The following is a 23,536-nucleotide window of genomic DNA, read 5'->3' as shown; positions in this document are numbered from 1 at the left end:
TCCATGTCAGCACACTACCCCCAATCCCATGTGCTTTAACTTTGCACATTAATCTCTTGTGTGGGACCTTGTCGAAAGCCTTCTGAAAGTTCAAATATATCACATCAACTGGTTCTCCTTTGTCCACTCTACTGGAAACATCCTCAAAAAATTCCAGAAGATTTGTCAAGCATGATTTCCCTTTCACAAATCCATGCTGACTTGGACCTATCATGTCACCTCTTTCCAAATGTGCTGCTATGACATCCTTAATAATTGATTCCATCATTTTACCCACTACTGATGTCAGGCTGACCGGTCTATAATTCCCTGTTTTCTCTCTCCCTCCTTTTTTAAAAAGTGGGGTTACATTGGCTACCCTCCACTCGATAGGAACTGATCCAGAGTCTATGGAATGTTGGAAAATGACTGTCAATGCATCCAGTATTTCCAAGGCCACCTCCTTAAGTACTCTGGGATGCAGTCCATCAGGCCCTGGGGATTTATCGGCCTTCAATCCCATCAATTTCCCCAACACAATTTCCCGACTAATAAGGATTTCCCTCAGTTTCTCCTTCTTACTAGACCCTATGACTCCTTTTATATCCGGAAGGTTGTTTGTGTCCTCCTTAGTGAATACCGAACCAAAGTACTTGTTCAATTGGTCTGCCATTTCTTTGTTCCCCGTTATGACTTCCCCTGATTCTGACTGCAGGGGACCTACGTTTGTCTTTACTTAGACGCGCCTGCTTGAAAGTCTGGTTTTAACATCACAATTTTGGTCCTAATTGCCGATTACCATAATTTTAACTTGCCTGGTGGTATTAAACAAGACTGCAGGTTTAGCACTCAAGTACTGATTAGACACAATTTTCGTGGTGCAGTATATGTGGGCTCCTCGTACCCATTTCCACTGAAGTTGTGGAGTGTGCTGGTTGGCACACAGCGACACATTACTGTATGGCTCAGGGACTGAGCGACATTCTCGGACGCAGCACTGGAGGTCCTGGTGTAGAAGGTCCAGCAAAGGAGGGATGTACCCACAGGAGGGAAGGATGCCACCTCGTCTTCCAGTCCCTCTCTCCTACATCAGCCGGTGCTGTCCTGCCTGGCCTCATCTCCTCCTTTAATTCCTCCTGAGGACCAAGGCATCCCCTTAGCAAGATTCACATGACCAAGCTCTCCCTTTATCCTGTTGACTCCTATAAGTTGTCTAATAAGGTCGAGCAGCACAGTACTTCTCTTTTCAGATGAAATCCTCAGAGAATTTGCAGAATACATGTTGCTGGAGTGTTGGTGAAGTCTTGACAAAGTGTTCCAGAAAGTCTCCTGATTTATTTCAGAGGTCCTCGTTGCAGCCCCAGCATCAAGTGAACATGACAAGGTGGTATCTCTTTAAGTGGTGCTTGAATTCCACATCAGCGCCTTGTTTACTCCCAACCAGCTGGTCGCTGTTAGGTGAGGGTGTTAGGGCAAGCGCTAGCCATCAAAGTGCTGTGCAGTCTCCTTAGTGAATGCTAACAGGCATTTTAAGTGACAATGTCAGCTGTGGCTCAGTGGGTAGCATTCTCACCACTGAGTCAGAAGGTTGTGGGTTCAAGTCCCACTCCAGGGATTGGAGCACAAAAAAAATCTTAGCTGACACTCCAGCACTGCATTGTAGGAGGTGCCATCTTTTGGATGAGATGTTAAACCAAGGCTTCGTCTGCTCTGTCGAGTGGACGTAAAAGATCCCATGGCACTATTTTGAAGAAGAGCAGGGGGGTTATCCCCGGTGTCCTGGCCAACATTTATCCCTCAATCAACAGAACAAAAAAAATCCAGATTATCTAGTCATTATCACATTGCTGTTTGTGGGAGCTTGCTGTGTGCAAATTGGCTGCTGCGTTTCCTACATTACAACAGTGACTACACTCCAAAAGTACTTCATTGGCTGTAAAGTGCTTTGAGACGTCCGGTGGTCGTGAAAGGCACTATATAAATCCAAGTGGTTCTTTTCTTAACGGGGTTCTGGGAGGCTGTTCCTAGTGAGTGCTTCAACTCTTTTACCAAGATGGAGTCTTGCGCTAAGCCTGGGCTAAACTGTTGTTTCAGCTCAAGACCCCATCTTGGCCACCTCGGAGGATCGTTCGCGCCTGCACATGTTGCCAAAAACTGCCCCCATCACCTCATATGGATGATTGCTCTCCACAGTATTTACTCTGCAGCTCACCGGCAGAAAGCAAAGTTGTGAAACAGAAAATATCGCCAACACCTCGTACCTGCAATGTATAACTGTGGGTCCAGAATTTGGTGTTCTGTTAATATAATCTCTCACTGTCCGCACAAACTGGATTAAAGATTGTGCTGTTTCGGGCACACCATGATCTGGCCAAACTGTGTAGTGAAAGTGACGAACAATTCGAGCACAGTCAAGTTGGTCCTCCTAAATAACAAGAACAAGATTCTTAACTGCAGTCATATTGCTGGCATCCTTTTATCACAAACTGCTGTGAATAAACTGGCTGAGTGTATATATGTAAATACATATCGAACATTGTTTAATTTGGTATAACAGGAAACCTGCTTTCTATAATGAAACCATAAATACATTTACATCTTATGGTTGAAAAAGTTGGAGACACAAAACTTTAATGAAACTCAATTCGATCGCTGAATATTTTTAAAAAGCATTCAAAGATCCTTACATTGCATATTTTGAATTCTCTGATTGTCCATTCTGGTAAGACAGATTCTGACAGCATCTGGACAATGAGATCTCCATAATACAAAGCATCGTGATCAAAGGGCCAGTAATGATCACATTTTACCTGTTTGTGAAAACACAAAGCAAACTGTCACCAGGATTTAAGTGTACGCCAAACCAACATGTAGGCAGTTGTAATTTCAGTGTATGAATGAGTCTCAAAAATCTCCCCCTGAATTTACATGTGGGTTCTTCTGATGTCCTGTAGTAACTTTGCCCGAAACCCCAGAGAAATGATATAAACAGTCAATTATGCTGCTTCTCTGGGGGTTTCATTGATCTTTTCCTGTTGCAGCAGGGAACTGTGGAACCTCCATGCACTAAAAAATGTTTATTCTCGGGATGTGGGTGTCGCTGGCAAGGCCGGCATTTATCGCCCATCCCCAGTTGCTCTGAGAAGGTGGCTGTGGGTCTCCTTCTGTTTTGATACAACAGAGCGACACGTTAGGCCACTTCAGAGGGCAATTTAAAATCAACCACAGTGTGGGACTGGAGTCACAATTAGGCCAGACCGGGTAATGACGGCAGTTTGCATTCCCTAAAGGACCAGTTGGATTTTTACAACAATCCCATAGCTTTATGAAAGAAAGACTTGCATTTATATAGCACCTTTCACGACCACCAGGCGAACCAAAGCATTTTACAGCCAATGAAGTACTTTTTGAAGTGCAGTCACTGTTCTAATGTGGGAGACGCGGCAGTCAATTTGCACACAGCAAGCTCCCACAAACAGCAATGTGATAATGACCAGATAATCTGTTTTGTTATGTTGATTGAGGGATAAATAATGGCCAGGACACCAGGAATAACTCCCCTGCTTTTCTTCGAAATAGTGCCATGGGATCGTTTACGTCCACTAGAGAGCAGGGCCTTGGTTTAACATCTCATCTGAAAGACTGCACCTCCGACAGTACAGTACTCCCGCAGCACTGCACTGGAGTATCAGCCTAGATTTATGTGCTCAAGTCCCTGGAGTGGGACTTGAACCCACAACCTTCTGACTCAGAGGCAAGTGTGCTACCCACTGAGCCACAGCTGACACTTTTACAGATACCAGCTTCTATATTTCCAGATATTTTTTCACTGACTTCAAATTCTCAAGCTGCCATGGTGGGATCTGAATTCACGTTCTCTGAATTATTAATCCAGTAACATAACCACTACACTACTGTACTTCTTCATGTTTTAACATACCTACCAGACCTACATTCATATTAAATTATTTGCAAGCAGTACAAATGTTTTGAAAGGAATAGTAATATTCAATGCTTACCCTTCCCTTTTCTACGCATTGTGTGACCATCACAATATTATGAACGTTTTGTTCCCAAACCATTTTCCAGAAGTCATCTTTGGTGCCAGGTAGAGGGCCTTGAGTGGCAATGTATTCCCTTCGAAAATTGCATCCCTAAAATTCCCAAAGTCAGGTTATATTATACATACTGAATCGCATCAGCTAAAATCTAAATGATGCTCAAATACAGAAAATAACTGAGCAATATAAAATAACTACAGTGAAACAATTGTCCAGCTTACTGGTATATAACTGGCGTTGATGTAATCTGAACAAGGGTCATCATCGATGTAGGTTATTTTTACCCTTGTTGAGTCATCTAGTAGAAAACAATAACAGAATCATGAAAAAATAGCAAACTATTGTTTTGTGCCTGAATATTGATTATATTAATACACAAAAATCACTGTGTTTAACGTATAATTAAGATAATTTAACCTAAAATGCCAAAATGGAGCATTGCTGCATCTACTGGGGCTGTTGGGATGCATTTATATAGTACCGTATCACCTCTCTCAAACATCCCAAAAGAATTCACATAGAATTAGTTACTTTGTAGTTAAGTTCCTGTTGTTATGTAGGCAAATTTAGCAGCCATTTTGCACTCTGTAAGATCCCACAAGCAACAATGAACTGAATGACTAGTTAATCTGTGTTGGTTGATTGAGTGCCATGGGACTTTTAATGTCCTCCTGAACCAGGGGAAGAGAGAGGGCCTCAGCTTAATGTTTCATCCAAGGAGCTGCACTCCCTCAGTACTGAACCTGGGGTCAAGTCTTGGAGTGCGGTTCGAATGCACAGCCTTCTGACTCAGAAACAGAAGTGCTATCAACTGAGCCAAGCTGACACTGAGAGAAAAGAGTATTAAAGTAGACTTTAAAGCAGACTGTACAATTAAGATCAAAGATAAATCTAAGATGCAACAGCATCAGCACTCTTGTGCTCAAATTATAAAATATTTCGAGATTAGTTAACACTATAGCTCAAGACTGCACCATCTGTAACAGCTTGTGACATGAGAAACATTACACTTACAAGGCAGAATATTGTTGTATCGATTTTTTCCTCTATTCTCGGGTAAAAGTGCTGTGTCAAAAGACTGGTTTCTTCCAACATCTTTTAAATCCTTTCAAAGAAAAAGCAATAACTCAGTATAATATGATCAGGGAGGGTTTTAAAAAAAATTAATGTTCCCTCTCATCACACAAAAATATTTATAAATAGATAAAAACTGCAGCCCTACCTCATACTCCTCAGACAGGAGATAGCTGGAATCTGCTTGTAGTTTGGTAAACTGAGTATCAAACTGGTTTGCCGTAATTTCTCTGAAATGAATTTGGAAGAGTTGATTTGCAAGAAACAACATTAATCATAATTTCAATAAATGCACTGTGATCCAGATGTCAATAATAAATAACATTGAAACAAACCTGGAGATTGGAGGTTTACTGGAAAGGAAAAGAGAAAAAAATATCGCAGTGAGTATTTTTATTTCAAATGATCTAGTTTAGAAAAAAAGCAAGCTGTTACAGTGGAGCTGTGGAATAAGAGAGTTCTTACCTCCCCTGTACAAGAGGGACATTAACAGATGATGGCCTGTCTTTTGGCTTTGATGAAGGTCTAGGCTCAGTATTCCTAAATAGATTGAACATTAGAATTTTTAGGTACAGGGAAAATGGCATCAGCCCAACAAGCCTTCTCCTTTTTGACAGATCAATCCCACTTATCGAGCTTCGCACTGTATTCTTTAACTCATCCTTTCTCCAGAAAGTCATAGAATTATAGAAATTTGCAGCACGGAAGGAAGCCGTTTTGGCCCATCATGTCTGTGCCAGCCAACAAAGAGCTATCCAGCCTAATCACACTTTCCAGCTCTTGGTCCGTAGCCTTGTAGGTTACGGCACTTCAAGTGCACATCCAAGTACTTTTTAAATATTGTGAGGGTTTCTGCCTCTGCCACACATTCAGGCAGTGTGTCCCAGACCCCCACCACCCTCTGGGTGAAAAACAATCCCCTCAAAACCCCTCTAAACCTCCTACCAATTACTTTAAATCTATTGTTGACCCCTCTGCCAAAGGAAATAGGTCCTTCCTACCCAATCTATCTAGGCCTCTCATAATTTTTTACACTTCAATAATCATCCAATTAATTTTTGAACCCATTTATCCTGCCTACATGAGTGACCTTCCTTGGTATATTATTCCACACCTCTCATTACGCTTTGTATATAAAAGTTCTGCCCGACTGTTGTTTAATTTCGAATTTTTAACTTGTCTCCTTTGGTAATTGAACCCCTCACCGTAAGGAGTAATATGCTTGGATCAACTTTGTGAATTGCCTTCACAATCTTGAAAACTTCAATTAGATTTTATTAGATTATGTCAGACGTTTTGCACCATGCAATGGGCGGGAATTTCCTCAGAGCTGAACCTGCTCTATTGCCGTAACTTCGCCGGAAGCACGCCGGAAACCCCACTTACCCGTGTAAACAGGCATTCTGCCGCACTTCCAGGAAAGTTACGGTGGAGTAGTGAGAGGAGCTCCGAGGAAATTCACGCCCAATTTAAACAATACAGCATTCAGATTTATCCTGGCCCCAGCAATTAAACAAAAGATAGTCATGTAAAGAATACTGTAACCTCAGAGCAAAGGTCAGTGGAGTAAGCTGTTGTCTTTAACTCTTCCGATGCAGAGCCTTATGTGCTGAGAGAGTGTCAAAGATGGACATTTATACCACTGAATCCTGCTGTGGCGCAATAGACTATGATCAAGAGATTCCTCGGAGCTGTTCTCGCTCTGTCACCGGTACATTGCCGGCAGTGCAGCGGAAATCTCGGTTGGCGGGTTTCCGCTGTATGTCCGGCAAAGTAACACTGGTGGTGCGGGAGCAGTGCCGATGATTTTCACGGCACAAGAAGCTTCAGAATCTCAAACAGATCAATATGAAATAACAGGTTTACCATAAAAATGCCAAAATACTCACGCTGGTTTCACTTTTCTTCTGCAAACTATTATAGCCATGACTGAAATGAGTACAACAATCAGAAACACACCAGCGCTTGCTCCTTCTATGACGCCAAAGAGAGGCTCTAAAGACAGGACATAAAACTCGGTCATCCATTTTGATCGAAGCAGGTTAAAATCCCTATCAATATGTGTCAAGTATTGATTGGGGGGCTACTGAGTTAACACAAGGAAAGGTGAAACTGTTTGCCCCACTATGAAATTTACATTGGTCTGCACAAGGCAGGACCTACCTGACTCAGTCGTTATAGGCAAGGAGAAATAGGTGTCTGAAAATAAAGGACTGCTCATATCTTCATCAAACAGTTGAGTGAAGGCACGAACACTGATTCTAAAAGAGTAATCCATGTATTAGTTTCACACATTTGTAACATTTTCAATACAAAAACTTTGAGAGAGTATATAGAGAGGAGCTCATGCTTCGAAGAAGTCCGACCTGTATGATGTTCTGGATTTTAAGGGCCCATCGCAGAATATCTTCTGATCCGTCTCACATTTCCCTCCCAGCCTGTCCATCTGAGCTCCAATTTTTATTTCAAAGGATTGAAAGGTGCCATCAGTATTTTCTGTGCATTTGCTTGAAAAATAATTTGTCTGGTAGTTTCTGACCGAGGTGTTATGTTTGTATTCCAGATAAGATGGCAAGGGGTGCTGTTTCTCTGGCTTTGAATTTTCAGTACCTAAAAACAGAACAAATTAGTCATATTGAACTAAATCACATCACTTCAGTGCAAAGCTCTGTTGAAGGACACAATCCAAACTGTTAACTTCTTTGTAGATCCTGATTGGCCTGCTGTATGTTTCCGGCATTTTCTGTTTTTATTCCAAATTTGCAGCATTTTCTTTTGTTTTTTACATCCTTAAGGGTCAGTTGTGGCTCAGTGGGTAGCACCCTCGCCTCTGAGTCAGAAGGTTGTCAGTTCAAGTCCCACTCCAGAGACTTGAACACAAAAATCTAGGCTGACACTCCAGTGCAGTGCTGAGGGCATGCTGCACTGTTGGAGTTGTTATCTTTCAGATCTTTCACTGTTTGTTCTCTCAGGTGGATGTAAAAGATCCCATAGCACTATTTTGAAGAAGAGCAGGGGAGTTATCCCCAGTGTCCTGGCCAATATTTATCGCTCAATCAACAGAACAAAAACGGAGTATCTGGGAATTATCACAGTTCTGTTTGTGGGAGCTTGCTGTGCGCAAATGGCTGTCACGTTTCCTGCATTACAACAGTGGCTACATTTCAAAAAGTACTTAATTGGCTGTAAAGTGCTTTGGGAAGTCTGGCGGTCATGAAAGGCGCTATATAAATGCAAGTCTTTTTCTTTTACTGCTGACATGTCAGGTAAACACCAACATAAACTGGTTGGGACAAACAGCATGTTTCTGTGTTATAATTTCTATGTTACATTTCTTCCTTTATATTTTTTGAGTACAAGGTTTCTTGGCCAGGCTTATTCTTGTTCCAATACTTACTGCATGGTTCTCTTAGCTTAAATACACAGTCCCTTACCAAACCCATAAAAAGCTTACACTATGGTGCAGACCACAGCCAGTTTTGGAGCTGTCATCAACAGGCAGCAACTTCAGGATTTCCGCATGCGCCTGTGCCAAATCCCGAAGTTGCGGTCAGTTTCACAGCCGGAATGGCGGTGAATGCTGCCGATTCACCGTCATCCAGGCCACAAATTCCGGGCCATTATAGTTTGGCTCCGGTCTATCTAATTTTCTATTTGTGGCAGCTAATGCAAATAGTGGAGTTTCAGGACCACAAAATAGTTCTTTTACCAATTACTAAGAACATAAGAAATAGGAGCAGGAGTAGGCCATTTGGTCCCTCGAGCCTGCTCAGCCATTCAATAAGATCATGGCTGGTCATACTAATTGTATGAATTTTTTCAAGTTTGGTGGGGGGTGGGGGAATGGTGGTTGTGTGGCAGGTGTGGGGGTTGATGATAGCTCAGCCACAATGCCTGAGACTTAATGGAGATGAATATGTCGTGGTTGGAAATAGATCTAATTCAAATCAGTCCAAATCCAAAATAATTGTTTTCTCAACCCTCTTTAAACTACACATGGCATCCATAATAATACTAGAATTTAACATTCAAATGCAGTTTGAAATTCAATAATTATGCTTACTTCTGTCCTCCCTACCGAGCTTATTCTATGTTAACAAGGAACCTTTGTCCCGCAATCATGGTCAATGGGCAGGAAACTTACGAACATATGAAATTGACGGGCAGGAAAAGACCATCAAGCCTGCCCCACACCACAAACACAGCCCTAGCACTATAAGGCCGACACTCCCCATAGTTTTGGATGTAGTATTATGACAAGCCCGTGATGTCCTGATCTGTGTTCCTGGCGGACGAGCGTCCCAATCTAGAGTGCCGTTTGTAAAATTGACTCACGTCTTTTTTGGACTTATGTAAATGTTTACCAGTATTAGTTAACAGCGCAAATCACGTCAGATAATTCTTACCTTCTGATTCATACACTATCACAGTGAAGTACTTTATGGCTCCATTGACATCACTGAACCAGCTGCAATTAAAATTGAAATGTATGGTGGATTTGGTAATGATGACTGCTTTGTCATCAACTCGGATATGTGAAGGTGGAGGAGGTGGACCTGAGGGGAAAATATATTTAGTTATCTTTTGTCATAAACGTTATGTCCGCACTGAATAAAACTCATCATCTATGGTCATCATAGGCGGTCCCTTGAAATGAGGCGGTCCCGAACTACATCCTGAAGGGTGGAAGATGTCCATGCGTGAATTTTCTTAACGTGTGGTGGCCGTTGCACACCAGTCACCACACGGGCTTGACAGAGCTAGGTCTTGGTCCAGTGGCAAGGATTAACCGAGACAACTGGAGACCAGCTCTGCTGCATGGACCTAGTGCGCACACATATTACAGTGTGGGCTGGCCTAAGGTACCAAGCTACTGTGTCATGTTTTTGCTCATTAAATTATGAGAGATATGACAGGGTAGAGATATGGAGAGAATGTTTCCACTTGTGGGAGAATCCAAAACTAGGGGCCATAAATACAAGATGGTTGCTAATAAATCCAATAGGGAAATGTGGAAAAGATTTCTTACCCAGAGAGTGGTTAGAATGTGGAACTCGCTACCAAAGGAAGTGGTTGAGGAAAATAGCTTGGATGCTTTCAAAAGGAAACTAGACAAGTACATGAGAGAAAAAATGGAGCCAAAAGCTATGCTGAAAGGCTGAGATAAGATAGTTGGAATGGGAGGAGACTCGTGTGGAGTATAAACACCAGTACAGACTAGTTGGGCCGAATGGCCTGTTTTTCTGCTGTATATTCTGTGTCATTCTATGTAATTAAACACCGTGGAGTGAGATATGTTAAAGAAAAGATTAACTGCACAATTAAAAGACTCCACTATTGAACTTCACACAAGAACCAGTGAATGCACTGCTGTATACATTTTTTAAATGAACGGAATTGAAATACATCCTTGAGGGAAGCCATCATGTGTATCTGGGAGTTCTGTTTATCAAACCCAATTACACTATGCTCTGGGGATGTCACATGTACCCCAATGTACAGCTTCAACTGAAATGAGTTATTCTAAATCGGGCAATTATTAAAGATTAACGTGACAATATTTAATAAACAGTTGACAAACCCTGGTGCCATCTGTTAAGAAAGACAAAGTAGCAATGTTTCAGGATTGTAAAGTAGGCAGTCCTTTTGAAGAGGATGAAGCAATCTAAGAGTTGAAGTATGGGGCCCAGTAAAACAGATAGCAGACCAGATGGTCAAGAGTTTGAGACCCAAGACTGGTTGGCTTTTGAGCTGGCCTCCCAAAGCTTCGGAATAGGTTTCCTCTGTATTCTGCTCCTAGGGAATACTAGGGTTCAAGGCATGTAGGGGAAGAAAGCTGACATAAGTCAGCTCATTATGCTGTCATAGACATAGCGATGAGTGGATTCCATGAAGAATAAAATGGAGGAAGGGATGTAAATTAAAAGAACATTAAAAAGTTGAAGCTACAAAAATCATTTTAAATGAATTTAAAATGTACTCAAGTTTCAAAGTAAGATACATAAACATAAGAACATAAGAAATAGGAGCAGGAGTAAGCCATTTGGTCCCTTCAATAAGATCATGGCTGATCTGACCCTGGCCTCAACTCCACGCCCGCTCCCCATAACCCTTGACTCCCTTATCGTTCAACATGGGTGTTCAAACACAGAGAGCTGGAATTATGTTTGTGGCTTGCAAGCTCAGTTCTAGGATAAACATAAACTGAAATTGTGGCATATGCATAAAAAGCAGGAACTTTCGGATAAGTTCAGCCTGAGTTTGCTGAAAGTACTTGAGTTGGAAAACCAATACATAAATATTTCATTCAGCTTTCAATATACAGTACCAACAAACTCTGTTTGTTTATTGAAACTGATATAATCCGCATAGTTTAACCAACCTAAACCAATCATTTATTTTTCAGGAAGTGGCCCATTTTCATCCATTCTATACTGTTCCCATTGTTTTTTGCTTAGTTCTTATGCATTTAACAGGCATGTCCCCAATCTTTAACAGACTGCGTCATTAAACTGCTTTTGCACTTAGAATTTTTCGGACAAGCTTAGCATTTTTACAAAAGCTTCCGAATATTTGATTGCGAATACTTACTATCAATCATGGTAATAACACTGTCCTCAATAGCATCACTGGTCATTTTATCAGAGATAACCTTTATAGCCACTAAATATTTCTTGTCTGGCTCGAGATCCTGGATAATGTGTTGAACTAATTCCTTTTCGATTCTTCGTGAGTACACCAATTCCTTTTTGTCATAGTGGTAGCATTCAATGTCATAGCCATCGTAGTCTGAGTCAGGATGCGTCCAGGAACAAGAGACTGCAGTGGAACTCTGGGGTCGACACCGGATATGTTGTATTTTGTCAGGCTCTGTAATGTTACAAATAACATAGAAACATTTGCAATAGTCGAAAGATAGTAGAATTTACATTAATGCCATTTTGACAACAGGAATGGCATTCAGCAAAAAATACTTTCAATGTAGCGGCCGGTTTGTCAGAACCTGTCAAGTTGACCTGGCACTTGAACGGAACTGAAAGTCTCATGAGTGGTCGAGACCGAACTTCTCTAATGCCCTTCTTGCTGGTTCCTCATACTTGCCCTAGGTAAGCTTCAATTTATCTTGTTCTATGTCCCAGTTACCTATCACCATTGGCTTCCTCTGCCCCAAGATCTTGATTTCAAGATCTTGGTCTTCATTTACAAACTTTGTCACCCTCCCCGCCTTTGTTCTCCAGCTGTATGTCCCAGCTTGCTCCCTCCTGTGTTCCAGCTCAGCCTATTTTATGTCCTCCCGCCCCTCTCCTTTCCAGCATTGCAGCCAAATCCCTCGACACTCATGGCCCCGAACTCTGGAATTGGCTTGCTAAACCTCTCCTGTCTCCTGAATTGTTCCTCCCCATCTTTAAATGACCCCTCAGAACCTACAGGCTGGATTTTCCCGTTTTCCTTCCGCACGATGCGGGGGGACCCGGGAGACAGTGGGAAACGCGGACGTTTGGGTTTGTGTGTTTTTTTTAAATCCCTTAATGTCATATCCCATTGAATATTGTAGATTTGGTGACATACTTAGGTTGGCAGTAAGAAGGTTTAACTGTTGTCTCAATTCAGGCTCAGGCCGAGTATATTGAGATTACTTGATTTGGAAAACCAATACATAAATCTTTAATCCAGCTTTTAATAATCCAACAAACCCTATTTTTGGGAAGATTTAGCCTAAACCCCTTTACACGGCAATAATCCAACAATTCATCAACGAGCAAAGAAAAACAAATGATTTAACAAGTGTTAAAATTAAATAATACATATTAATACTTGAATTTATACTGCGATCGTCATGCTGAAACAAAAGTGCTTCACACAATGTTGTTATGGAAGCAAATGGTTGCTTCTTAATCATTATTTCAATTTTGTGCGCTGAAAACATATTGTAGCTTATTTTGTTGCTCTCCAGTTAAGACATCAAATATGGACTTTTGATTTTGTGATATCCACACTCTGAAGGTGGTTTCTCTTGCTCGGGTACCATTCTCAGAGTATTGGCAGTCTTCCAATACCTCACCTTCATGTGAGCTTGTACAGAGAGTTATTCAACCATGATGGCATTACAGCGGAGGCTGATCCTATCAAGCACATGAACGTTCCAGCAGGTGGGATCAGGAATGGTAATCCTGGCTGATTCAGTTATTTACCCTTCTTAGTTCAGGGGCACTAACTAATTGCTGAGACCAGAAGCTGGGACCTTTCCGGTCTGTATAGTGTGATGTCACACAGTGTATTCACCCATTAATCCATTACAGGAAGTTAGCACAATTGTATTTTCAATATACATTCTTCTCCGAGTTATAGCTACAACATTCAGTCTATTTTTACTCTTAACAGCCAATGATAAAAAAATGGAGTTGTGTTATCACTTACTTGTTCTTATATGAGCTTGAACAGGTTCACTGAAGGATTTCAGTGATTTCCCACTGACTGTGCGCACACTGAAGGAGTAGTGCCGCCCAGGATGAAGTTTCTGTATGATACGTCCTTTTGATTTCACCGTGTTGTATGGGTTAAAAACAACAACTCGAGCATCTTTTGGAGTCCACTGTAGCTCAAAGTCATCATAATCCGTCCAGTCTGGAGGACCGAGCCACGTGATGACAAGTGAAGTGTTTGTAACATCAGCGAAAGACACTGATCCCGGACGCTTCGGGGCTTTGAGAAAATTGGAGATTATCAATAAAATGTTACACCAAAATATTAATCAAACTGTTACATTACCTTCAATATTAATTGAGGATATTTATATATATATTACTTATGTGCTTATCTCCAACCTCTTCCTATCAGAATCATTTAGCTTTGCTGCGTGACTACTACAACAACTACTGGCATTTATATAGCGGTTGAGAAAATCCTCAGTGCACTACCTCACGGGATAAAGGCTGGCATGTACCCGCCTGCCGCCACTGGCTCTAACCCTGCTGAGATTTGCAGGGTCAGGGCATGGGGTTGGGTGAAACAGACTGTCGGTGGTGTGGACCACATAGCTAAGGGATAGTTAACAAGGAGCTGATTTTGTAAAGACACTTTAGCCTTCATTAAGTTTAATTTCTGTCTGTGCAGAAGCATGTCAAAGCTGATCACGGTAATGAATACCAATGAGCTTGGACATTTTGGGAGATCGGGCACATCAGAGTTTTTCTAAGCACAAAAGTAAAGATTATGGCTCACAAAGTTATAAAATAAATTATTATATCAAATTCCGAGCTCATAATCTTTTCTTAAACTGCATTTTTATCTCCGCAGTGACTTGGTTATTAAGAGAAGTCTAGACCTATTTTAAAACAAGTTCTGCAATGAATCAGTGTCTTCCTTGTGAATTAACTTTCTAAATAGTTTTTCTCATTTTCGAGACAATGAACCAATTTTCTTCTTGTAAAGTTATGGTTGAAATCAAAAAATACTCTTCTACCTGAGGCTGTAATGTGACATCTGTTTCTGGACTCCTAACTGAAAAAAAATTACTGCATCCTTTAAAATTTTTAAATGATGTCAAATTTTGGATTTTATGACTTGTTCATAATTTGCAGCGACCCTGAACCGAACTACTTTCTGTAAACAGAAGCTGCTTACTCAATGCACTGTCACTTTGGGAGGGAAACTTTTAGCTCAGAATGATGGCGGTTAGCATTGTTTCAACTCAAACCTGCATCTGTTTCGGATCTGACCTGGTGCCATTTTGATAAATGAATTAGTTTTGCGAAAAGGTGCTGGGGCCGAAATTCAGGGTCTCAAAGAGAGCTGTTAATGCCCATTTGAGGCGGCCATTGCTAAAAATCGAATGGCCGCCGCATTGGGGTCAACCAACTGACCGACCCGACCTAAATTCAGGTCGGGGATTTTTCGGCCTGAACCCCAACCCACCCGAGTGGTTGCACCGCCAATGCAATATAAAAGCAATAAAAATTCTTACCCATTGATTTTCACCTGAATCTGTCGATTCCCCCGCCGTACAGTGCCCCTGGCCGACTTAAAGGGGAGGGCCGACTGTCACGGCCGCAATGCTAAATTTTTTGCCGGCTGACTTGCTGATCGGCCGGCAAAATACTGTCCCCGGGTTCGGCCGGGCCTCCAACGGGCAGCCTGGAACCCCCTCTTGGGTGCCAGGCCACTGGCCCGGCTGAAACCCTCTCTGGTGGCCCAATGGCCAAAGTTAAAAAATGATAGAATCTCTCCCCTTTAACAGAGGGGAGAGCCCGTGGTGACGCACACACACTGTGACGTCACCACGACTCCACCGCTGATTGATAGCAGTGGAGGTCCCGACCGACCCATTTTCAGCCAGTCAGCCTGGCTTTCAGTCTAAGGCCTGCCCCCATTATGATCCATTTCCTGTATGACTTTGAAAAAATGTTAAAGTCCTGAAAATAGGTCTACTTACTGTGATGGAACTCAATTCAAATCAAATTTTGAAAAGAATTTGACCCCAATGTAAACAGTGGGCAGCAGTACGTCACAAATCCTGAGGTTGCTAATAAAATCAGTATCCTGATGAATTTCTTAAAGGCTCTTGCAATAAATTGGACACCCTCCTTGCTGAGTAAGCACCAGCAGGGTTTGGGTGGATTGGTAGATGAATCACTTTGTGATTATAGCCTGCTTTGTACCAGCTGGTAGGAAAAACAGGCAGAACTTGCTGATCCTTTCAGAAGCGCACCTCCTTATTTCTGCCAGTTTTCCTTCTCTTCCCCTCTTCCTCCTCTCCTGAAAGTTTGAACTTCCCGCTAAGGTACAGTTCCATGGATACCAGTAACTCTCTGGTACTTTACCCAAGTGGGGACCCATGGTCCACGTGTGAGCTGTGAGCGTCGGCAGTTTATTCAACAGCTCAGTCCAATTCTGTCCTTACTTAATGTCCACTCTCACTTTCAGTCAGGGACTCTAAACAGCAATCACGGGAAGGACCTTGTCAATTATCCCCTCCCTAAACCAAGAGTAATAAGATTTATTATGGCGCTCCTATTGCTGCACCAGCCTGAGATCAGCTAACTCAAGACAGACCAAGGATTGCTCTGGGACCTTCTTGGACTATGTGGCTCTGCTAATTACTACCACAGGAGCCACATCTTTTTTTCCCAAATTGAGAAATCTAGGTACAGGGCCAAGAAATTCAGTGTAGTACATTACCAAAGTTAAAAAGAATACCGGATACATTGAGAAATAGTGATTAGGCGATGCCAAGTTTAAACTGACAGGAGAGTTAAAACCATGTAACATAAAATACATAACTCTGTTGCTAAACTAGAGCTATGCTTAACCTGGTCTGTCCTTTTAAGGCCACAGAGTCTTATTGCTTGTAGAAGTCCTGAGGTCAGTTACATGTTAATTGCTATTGGTGAGGGAAGTTTACAGATTAGCAAGCGCTTTCGCGCTCCAGGTGAGATAAAGATTCTTGCTTAAAAATGCTACTGAAACTTTGAACTGTGACTGCAATGCATCCTGCCCATTTATAAATATTGATGTTATGTCTGTAATGCATTTATGAATGAGTCCACGAGGCAATGTGTTGTACTCAAACTGTAGTGACCTTGGTCCTTTATTCGTAACTCCAGAGTGAGGCACAAGCATGGTGGGCAGCCTTTTATACTGGGCCCTGCACACCTATGCAGGTGACCCTCAGGTCTTCCACCACAGTGCCCTCTGGTGGACAGCCTCTGCCACAGGGGCAGGAATCCCCAGTCTCCACCAGTTGCACCCTCTAGTGATGCCAGCATAGTACATATACACAGTGTAAACCTTATTGATAGTACATCAGATAACAAGTCTCCATCTTATGCAACTATACAGTGACTACACAGAGATTATATCTACAGTCTGCATATATAACAATTGATACTGTACATACACAATGGAAATACTGGGGGTCATTTTAACTTTCATCGTCGGCAGAAAATGGGCGATAGTGAATCAGCCACCTGTTTTAAACCTTGCCTGATTATCCAATGGAAAAGAGATTAGGCCAATAGATAGACAACCTCCTTGGCACCTTCGAATGATGTAGTAAAGTGTAATTACAGACTATTATTCATGACACCACCACCTGACCTACCATTTATTAGGGTTACACTGGTTAACAGATAGTTAAAATTTCTCCATACATTAAAAGTGAAAAAATCAATCAGTCTTTACCTGTTCTGCCGTCTGCAGTAGCTTTATTGCTCAACTCTCCACTCTGTGTTACTAACACCATGTGATAAATCCTACCAGGGATCAGGTCCTGAAAATAGCATTCCTTCAAGTCCTTCTCTCCAAATTTATTGCCTTGCACAGTGCCATTAGGATTATAAAGTGATATGTTGTAGGAATCAAACTCTCCCACCGCCGGCCTCCATGTGAACAACAGACTGTCAGTCTGGTTAATGTTCATCCACTGTAGATGGGTAACCTGAGCTGGAACTAAACAGATAAAATTAGATTTGGATGATTTAATAAGGCAAAAGAACATAAACAAAGATTTGTAACGGTCTTACCTCATCTATCAATGACTTGAATGAAGGAATAAAGAGTTGTACATCCAATTTTGCAGATGATAGTAAAGTAGGGTTAGGAGGCCCAGTAAATTGTGTAGATGGGAGCAGGAACAACAACAACAACTTGTATTTATATAGTGCCTTTAATGTAGTGAAATGTCCCAACGCGCTTCACAGGAGTATTATGAAATAAAAAATGACACCGAGCCGCATAAGGAGAAATGAGGGCAGGGGCTTGGTCACAGAGGTAGGTTTTAAGGAGCGTCTTGAAGGAGGAAAGAGGGGTAGAGAGGTGGAGAGGTTTAGACAGGGAGTTCCAGAGCTTAGGGGCTAGACAACAGAAGGCACGGCCACCAATGGTTAAGCAATTACAATCAAGGGTGCTTAAGAGGGCAGAATTCGAGGAGCGCAGACATCTCGGGGGGTTGTGGGGCTGGAGGAGATTACAGAGACAGGGAGGGACGGGGCCATGGAGGGATTTGAAAACAAGGTTGAGAATTTTGAAATCAAGGCGTTGCTTAACCGGAAGCCAATGTGGGTCAGTGAGCACAGGGGTTTTAGGTGAGCGCCACGTGGCCACGTGGATCTTGATGTTTGGGGGGCAGTGCTGTGCGGCGAGGACAAGTGTAGGACCTTTGTCTTACAACGTGGACCACTTCCCCTATCTCGGGAGCCTCCTATCAACAAGAGCAGGCATTGATGATGAGAACCAGCATCGCCTCCAGTGCGCCAGTGCAGCCTTCGGCCACCTGAGGAAAAGAGTGTTTGAAGAAGATCAGTCCCTCAAAACTGTCACCAAGCTCATAGTCTACAGGGCCGTAGTAATACCTGCCCTCATGTATGGCTCAGAGACATGGACCATGTACAGTAGACACCTTAAGTCACTGGAGAAATACCACCAGCGATGTCTCCACAAGATCTTGCAAATCCCCTGGGAGGACAGACGCACAAACATCAGCATCCTCATCCAAGCTAACAACCCCAGCATTGAAGCACTGACCACACTCGATCAGCTCCACTGGGCAGGCCACATAGTTCGCATGCCCAACACGAGACTCCCAAAGCAAGCGCTCTACTCGGAACCCGTCCACGGCAAACGAACCAAAGGCGGGCAGAGGAAACGTTACAAGGACACCCTCAAAGCCTCCCTGATAAAGTGTGACATCCCCACTGACATCTGGGAGTCCTAAGTGGAGGAAGTGCATTCGGGAGGGCGCTGAGCTCCTCGAGAATCGTCGGCGAGAGCATGCAGAAATCAAGCGCAGGCAGCGGAAGGAGCGTGCGGCAAATCAGGCTCCCTGCCCACCCTTTCCCTCAACGACTATCTGTCCGACCTGTGACAGAGACTGTGGTTCTCGTATTGGACTGTACAGCCACCTAAGAACTCATGCTAAGAGTGGAAGCAAGTCTTCCTCGATCCCAAGGGACTTCCTATGATGATGTTGATGATTTAGGTGAGCAGGACTTGGTGCGAGTAAGGACACAGGCAGCCGAGTTTTGGATCACCTCTAGTTTACGTAGGGTAGAATGTGGGAGGCCAGCCAGGAGTGCGTTGGAATATTCAGGTCTAGAGGTAACAAAGACATGGATGAGGGCTCCAGCAGCGGATGAGCTGAGGCCAGGGTAGAGACAGGCGATGTTACAGAGGTGGAACAGTCATAGTTATGCTATGGATTTGTGGTCGAAAGCTCATTTCAGGGTCAAATATGACACCAAGGTTACGAACAGTCTGGTTCAGCCTCAGACAGAAGTTGGGGCGAGGGATAGAGTCAATGGCTAGGGAACGGAGATTGTGGCGGGGACCGAAAACAATGGCTTCGGTCTTCCCAATATTCAATTGGAGAAAATTTCTGCTCATCCAGAACTGGATGTTGGACAAGCAGTCTGGAGGGGTCGAGAGAAGTGGTGGAGAGGTAGAGCTGGGTGTCATCAGCTTATATGTGGAACCTGACATTGTGTTTTCAGATGATGTCACCAAGGGGCAGCATGTAGATGAGAAATAGGTGGGGGCCAAGGATAGATCCTTGGGGGACACCAGAGGTAACGATGGGGTGGGAAGAGAAGCCAATGCAAGTGATTCTCAGGAAGTTACAAAGGGACAAAGTAAGTGGGAAAAACTGTGGCAGATGGATTTCAAAGTAAGAGGTAATCCACTTTGGATCCAAGAAATACAAATCGAAATATTTTCTTAATGGTGAGAGACCAGCAACTGTGGAACAGCAATGAGATTTGGATGTCCAGGTAAATCACTAAAATCCAGTGCACAGATACAAAAATATTCAAAAAGGCTAATGGAATGTTGGCCTTTATCTCAAGGGGGCTGGAAACCAAGGGTGCACAAGGTATGCTTCAGTTTTACAGAGCCTTGGCCAGACCCCATCTGGAGTGCTGCATTCACTTTGGGGCACCGCATCTCAGGAAGGATATACCGACCTTGGAGGGGGTAGATTCACCAGATTGATACAGGCTGAACGTCCCGAATCCAGCAACCTCAGGACTGAGGCCGAGCCGGTTTTCATGTTTTTCCGGACTTTGGAACGTGTTGCTGATGTCCAAAGTCCGGAAACGCCTGAGCCCAGGTTCGGGTATTTCCAAATTTCGGAACGCCAGAAGCATGTCCCGAATCCGGAAATGCTTGGGCCCAGGTTGCGATATTTCCAGTTTTTGGATGTCATCTTATAGTTCTTCACCTCGCAGGCCTTGTAGTCCTCACTTCTTCGCAACGCATGGCAAGTCTCCCTCTCTTGTTTTTGCAACGCAGTACTCTGTAACTGTACTTAATGTGAGCTTCCCGGACTGTATCTTTTGCTACCATCTTCAAATTTGAAAAGGAATGTATGTACTCAAAGCATGAAATATAATAAAGGTTTTTATTTGTAAAACAGTTAAGTTATAAAATATAAAACAGTAAATGAAGGCTTTTCTTTGTTAAACAGAGTAAAAATAAACAGGTAGAGTTACAATTGACTGGAGGTTGTGCTTGAGGTGGAGGGCTCAGCTCTGATGTCCGGGGCTGATGACGGGCCAGCAATAGGATTATCAAATGTGGAAATTGCTGGTGTAGTTACACACTGTAGGTCTTAGGCCTTCTGTTGTGACATCTTTTGAAATATTTTATATTGTTGTTTGTTTAAATAATTTGGGCTTTTCTTTCACTAATCTTTCCCGAATTCTGTAGACCTGCAGTATTTCTTCTTCACTTATGAAGCTTCGTTGCTCTAAGGCGTGAATTAATTCTTGGCAAAGATTGATTGCTTTATCAATCGGCACTTTTGCGACTTGATCACAGACATCATCACCATCCTCACTGCTTTCATCCTTTTCTTCTGGATGCAAAACCCTCTGCATAATTTCTTCATCTGTCACTGCATGCACAATGGGAGCATCGAAGTCTATGTCCATCGTCCTCATTCAATTCCTGCACAGCTTCGCAAGTCAGCCCTCTTGCATAATCTAAAAGTTGAGCAACCATTGTTTTCTCCCTGGACACGCAAAAGTCTTGAAAGTCCTGAGGAGCACCATCGTCAGCAAACATAGTTGATGTCCAGATGTTACGCCAAGGTGTCTGCAGTTACCAAGATCCATGCATCCGCAGCTGCCCATATGGTGGCCTTGATAGAGAAAGCTTTTGAGAATGCTTTTATTCCCATGCCCGTGTTCACAGCATTAAGTAAACACCTCATAAACTCATTTTTGTACAGACAGTTCATCGATAACAAAATTCCTTGGTCCATTGGCTGTATCAGTGATGTAACATTTGGAGGTAAGTAGATTCCATGGACATTATCCTTTGCCAAAAGCTCAGCATCGGGATGTGCTGAGCAATTGTCTAGCAGCAAGTATATTTTGCAGTTTCCCTCAAGGCCAGCTTCTGTGCAATGAGCACGTGCCTGAGGGACAAAATTCTTCTCAAACCAGTTCAGAAAGATTACCCTGGTTACCCATGCTTTCTTATTGGCATAACAGGGGCTAGTTGGTGTCAGTGGGTCGGGAGAAAATGGCGGCTGTGGAGAGGCCACGCGCTGCTCAGCCCCCGCCCGCCGGCCCGTCACACGCTCACTGCTCAACCTCACTCGCAGCTTCAGCTCCCGGATTTCTCACTGCTGCACTTTACATAACTGAGAGGGTTGGAGGTGACCAAAGAAGCTCGAGAGAAATAAAACAGTAGTGCTGGAGGGAGCCCCATTTGGAAAGCTGAAGATAAATTGGACGCGAAGAAGACAGTGATCACCATGGAGGAGTACAACAGTGATCCCAGATCCTCGGCTGGAAATGAAGGAGCAGCGAGAGACTGTGGAGGGATGTGATCAGGGCCCAGGGGAGGTGTGAGTTCGGGGCCAGGGGCCCAGGGTCAGCACGGGCCAGCCCACACTGCGATGTGTGCGCACTAGGTCCGTGCGGCAGAGCTGGTCTCCAGTCATTTTGGGTAATCCTTGCCACTGGACCAAGCCCGTGTGGTGGCTGATGTGTAACAGCCACCACACGTTAAAAAATCCACGCACAGGCATCTTCCACCCTTCAACACGTAGTTCGGGATCTGGAATATTAGGTCCTTCATTGAAACACCTGTGAACTTTTTGATGTGGAAGCAAGTCATCCTCGACTCGAGGGACTGCCTATGATGATGATTGGCATAATAATGCACTGGCAATACTCTCAAACCCGTGAAATATCTTGGACGCTGGCTTCTCCCAATGACCATAAGCTTACACTTACGTGTCCCAGCCGTATTTGCAGCAGCAAGCACAGTCGGCCTATCCTTGGCGTCTTTAATACCTGCTGACTGCGGTTGTTCTGCTGCTGCTAATGTCTTTCGGGGTACCTAGCGCCAAAACAGTGCTGTCTCGTCAGCATTGTACATTTCTCAGGTGAAAGGTTTTCATCAGCAATTAGTTTGGTGAACTCATCAATATAATTTTCAGCTGCCTCATGATGTGCTGAGGCTTTCTCACCACATATTTCAGTTGCCTGATGCCATGATGCCTTTTAAATTTGGCTAGCCAACCAGAAGAGTACTCGCATGGAGTTTCAATCCCCACTTGTACATGGAATATTTTAGCTCGTTGCACCACCATTGGGCCAGACAAAGGAACCTTTTCACTTCGCCCCTGTCGCCACTATTCCATCACTGCTCGATCCAAATCATCACATATCGGTTTATGCACACTTTTTTTCTTACTCATTTCCTTCTGAACATCACTTTCCGCATAAAACTTCATGAGCTGTTCTTTCTGTTTTCTAATAGCATAGATGGTGGAGAGCCCAACACCGTACTCCTCACTCAATCTTCTCACTGAAGCACCTCTATCTAATCTCTGAAGTAACTCAACTTTCTTGGCAATTGAAAGTGAACTATGCCTCCTCTTTCCTTTATCTGAACCCATTGGGGTATCTGTTGGCCTTTTTGACATGTTCGCAATGACAACACAGTCACAATCTTTACCTGTGCAGATCTTTAAATCAGGAAAAACCCCACAGCGATGGAGTCAGTTTGGGTGGAGTCTCAGCACGGGGTGTAGGCGGGTCAGCTGGGGTAGCCATATAAGGTTTAATACCACAAATTTTTTTAAAAATGCTGAATTTAAAAGTGCATGTTATGTACAGGTGCAGGTAGTATTTTTTATTACAGGTACATGTACAGGTGTGCAAACTTAAAATCGCAATCTGGTCGGGTCAGCTCGGGTCAGCTCAGGTGAGGTCGGGTCAGCTCCGCTCGGAGTCATGGGGCGTGGTGATCCGATTGTGCGGTTGCTGCTTTGGGGAGGTGCAGTGTGCTGCACAGAACTTGATTCTGGCCAGGGACTTGTGTGCTGTGCAGAGTTTGATTCTGGCCAAAGGGGCTTGTGTGCTGTGCAGAGTTTGATTCTGGCCGAAGGGATTTGTGTGCTGTGCAGAGTTTGA

The 23,536-nt window shown here is 43.3% G+C and overlaps 1 protein-coding gene across 3 annotated transcripts in view; it reads right to left on the bottom strand.

Moving 5' to 3' along the window:
- The window catches only part of ptprb (protein tyrosine phosphatase receptor type b), a 124,732-nt gene that overhangs the window by 13,067 nt on the left and 88,129 nt on the right, over positions 1-23,536 (bottom strand). For all 3 annotated transcript variants that reach the window (XM_070900207.1, XM_070900208.1, XM_070900209.1), the window contains 15 exons: positions 17,295-17,561; positions 13,533-13,817; positions 11,706-11,984; positions 9,521-9,670; positions 7,481-7,724; positions 7,278-7,375; positions 7,004-7,109; positions 5,580-5,654; positions 5,450-5,467; positions 5,263-5,344; positions 5,055-5,145; positions 4,262-4,338; positions 3,999-4,133; positions 2,667-2,789; positions 2,241-2,404 (listed from right to left, as the gene is read on the bottom strand). In XM_070900207.1, the coding sequence (XP_070756308.1) occupies positions 2,241-2,404; positions 2,667-2,789; positions 3,999-4,133; positions 4,262-4,338; positions 5,055-5,145; positions 5,263-5,344; positions 5,450-5,467; positions 5,580-5,654; positions 7,004-7,109; positions 7,278-7,375; positions 7,481-7,724; positions 9,521-9,670; positions 11,706-11,984; positions 13,533-13,817; positions 17,295-17,561 (2,194 nt within the window). The remainder of the gene's footprint in view (positions 1-2,240; positions 2,405-2,666; positions 2,790-3,998; positions 4,134-4,261; positions 4,339-5,054; positions 5,146-5,262; positions 5,345-5,449; positions 5,468-5,579; positions 5,655-7,003; positions 7,110-7,277; positions 7,376-7,480; positions 7,725-9,520; positions 9,671-11,705; positions 11,985-13,532; positions 13,818-17,294; positions 17,562-23,536) is intronic.

This window comes from Pristiophorus japonicus, chromosome 15 (assembly GCF_044704955.1).
Source record: "Pristiophorus japonicus isolate sPriJap1 chromosome 15, sPriJap1.hap1, whole genome shotgun sequence".
In the NCBI taxonomy this organism is placed as follows: Eukaryota; Metazoa; Chordata; class Chondrichthyes; family Pristiophoridae; genus Pristiophorus; species Pristiophorus japonicus.
The sequence above is the reverse complement of the archived record's forward strand: the minus strand, read 5'-3'. Positions and strand labels throughout refer to the sequence as shown.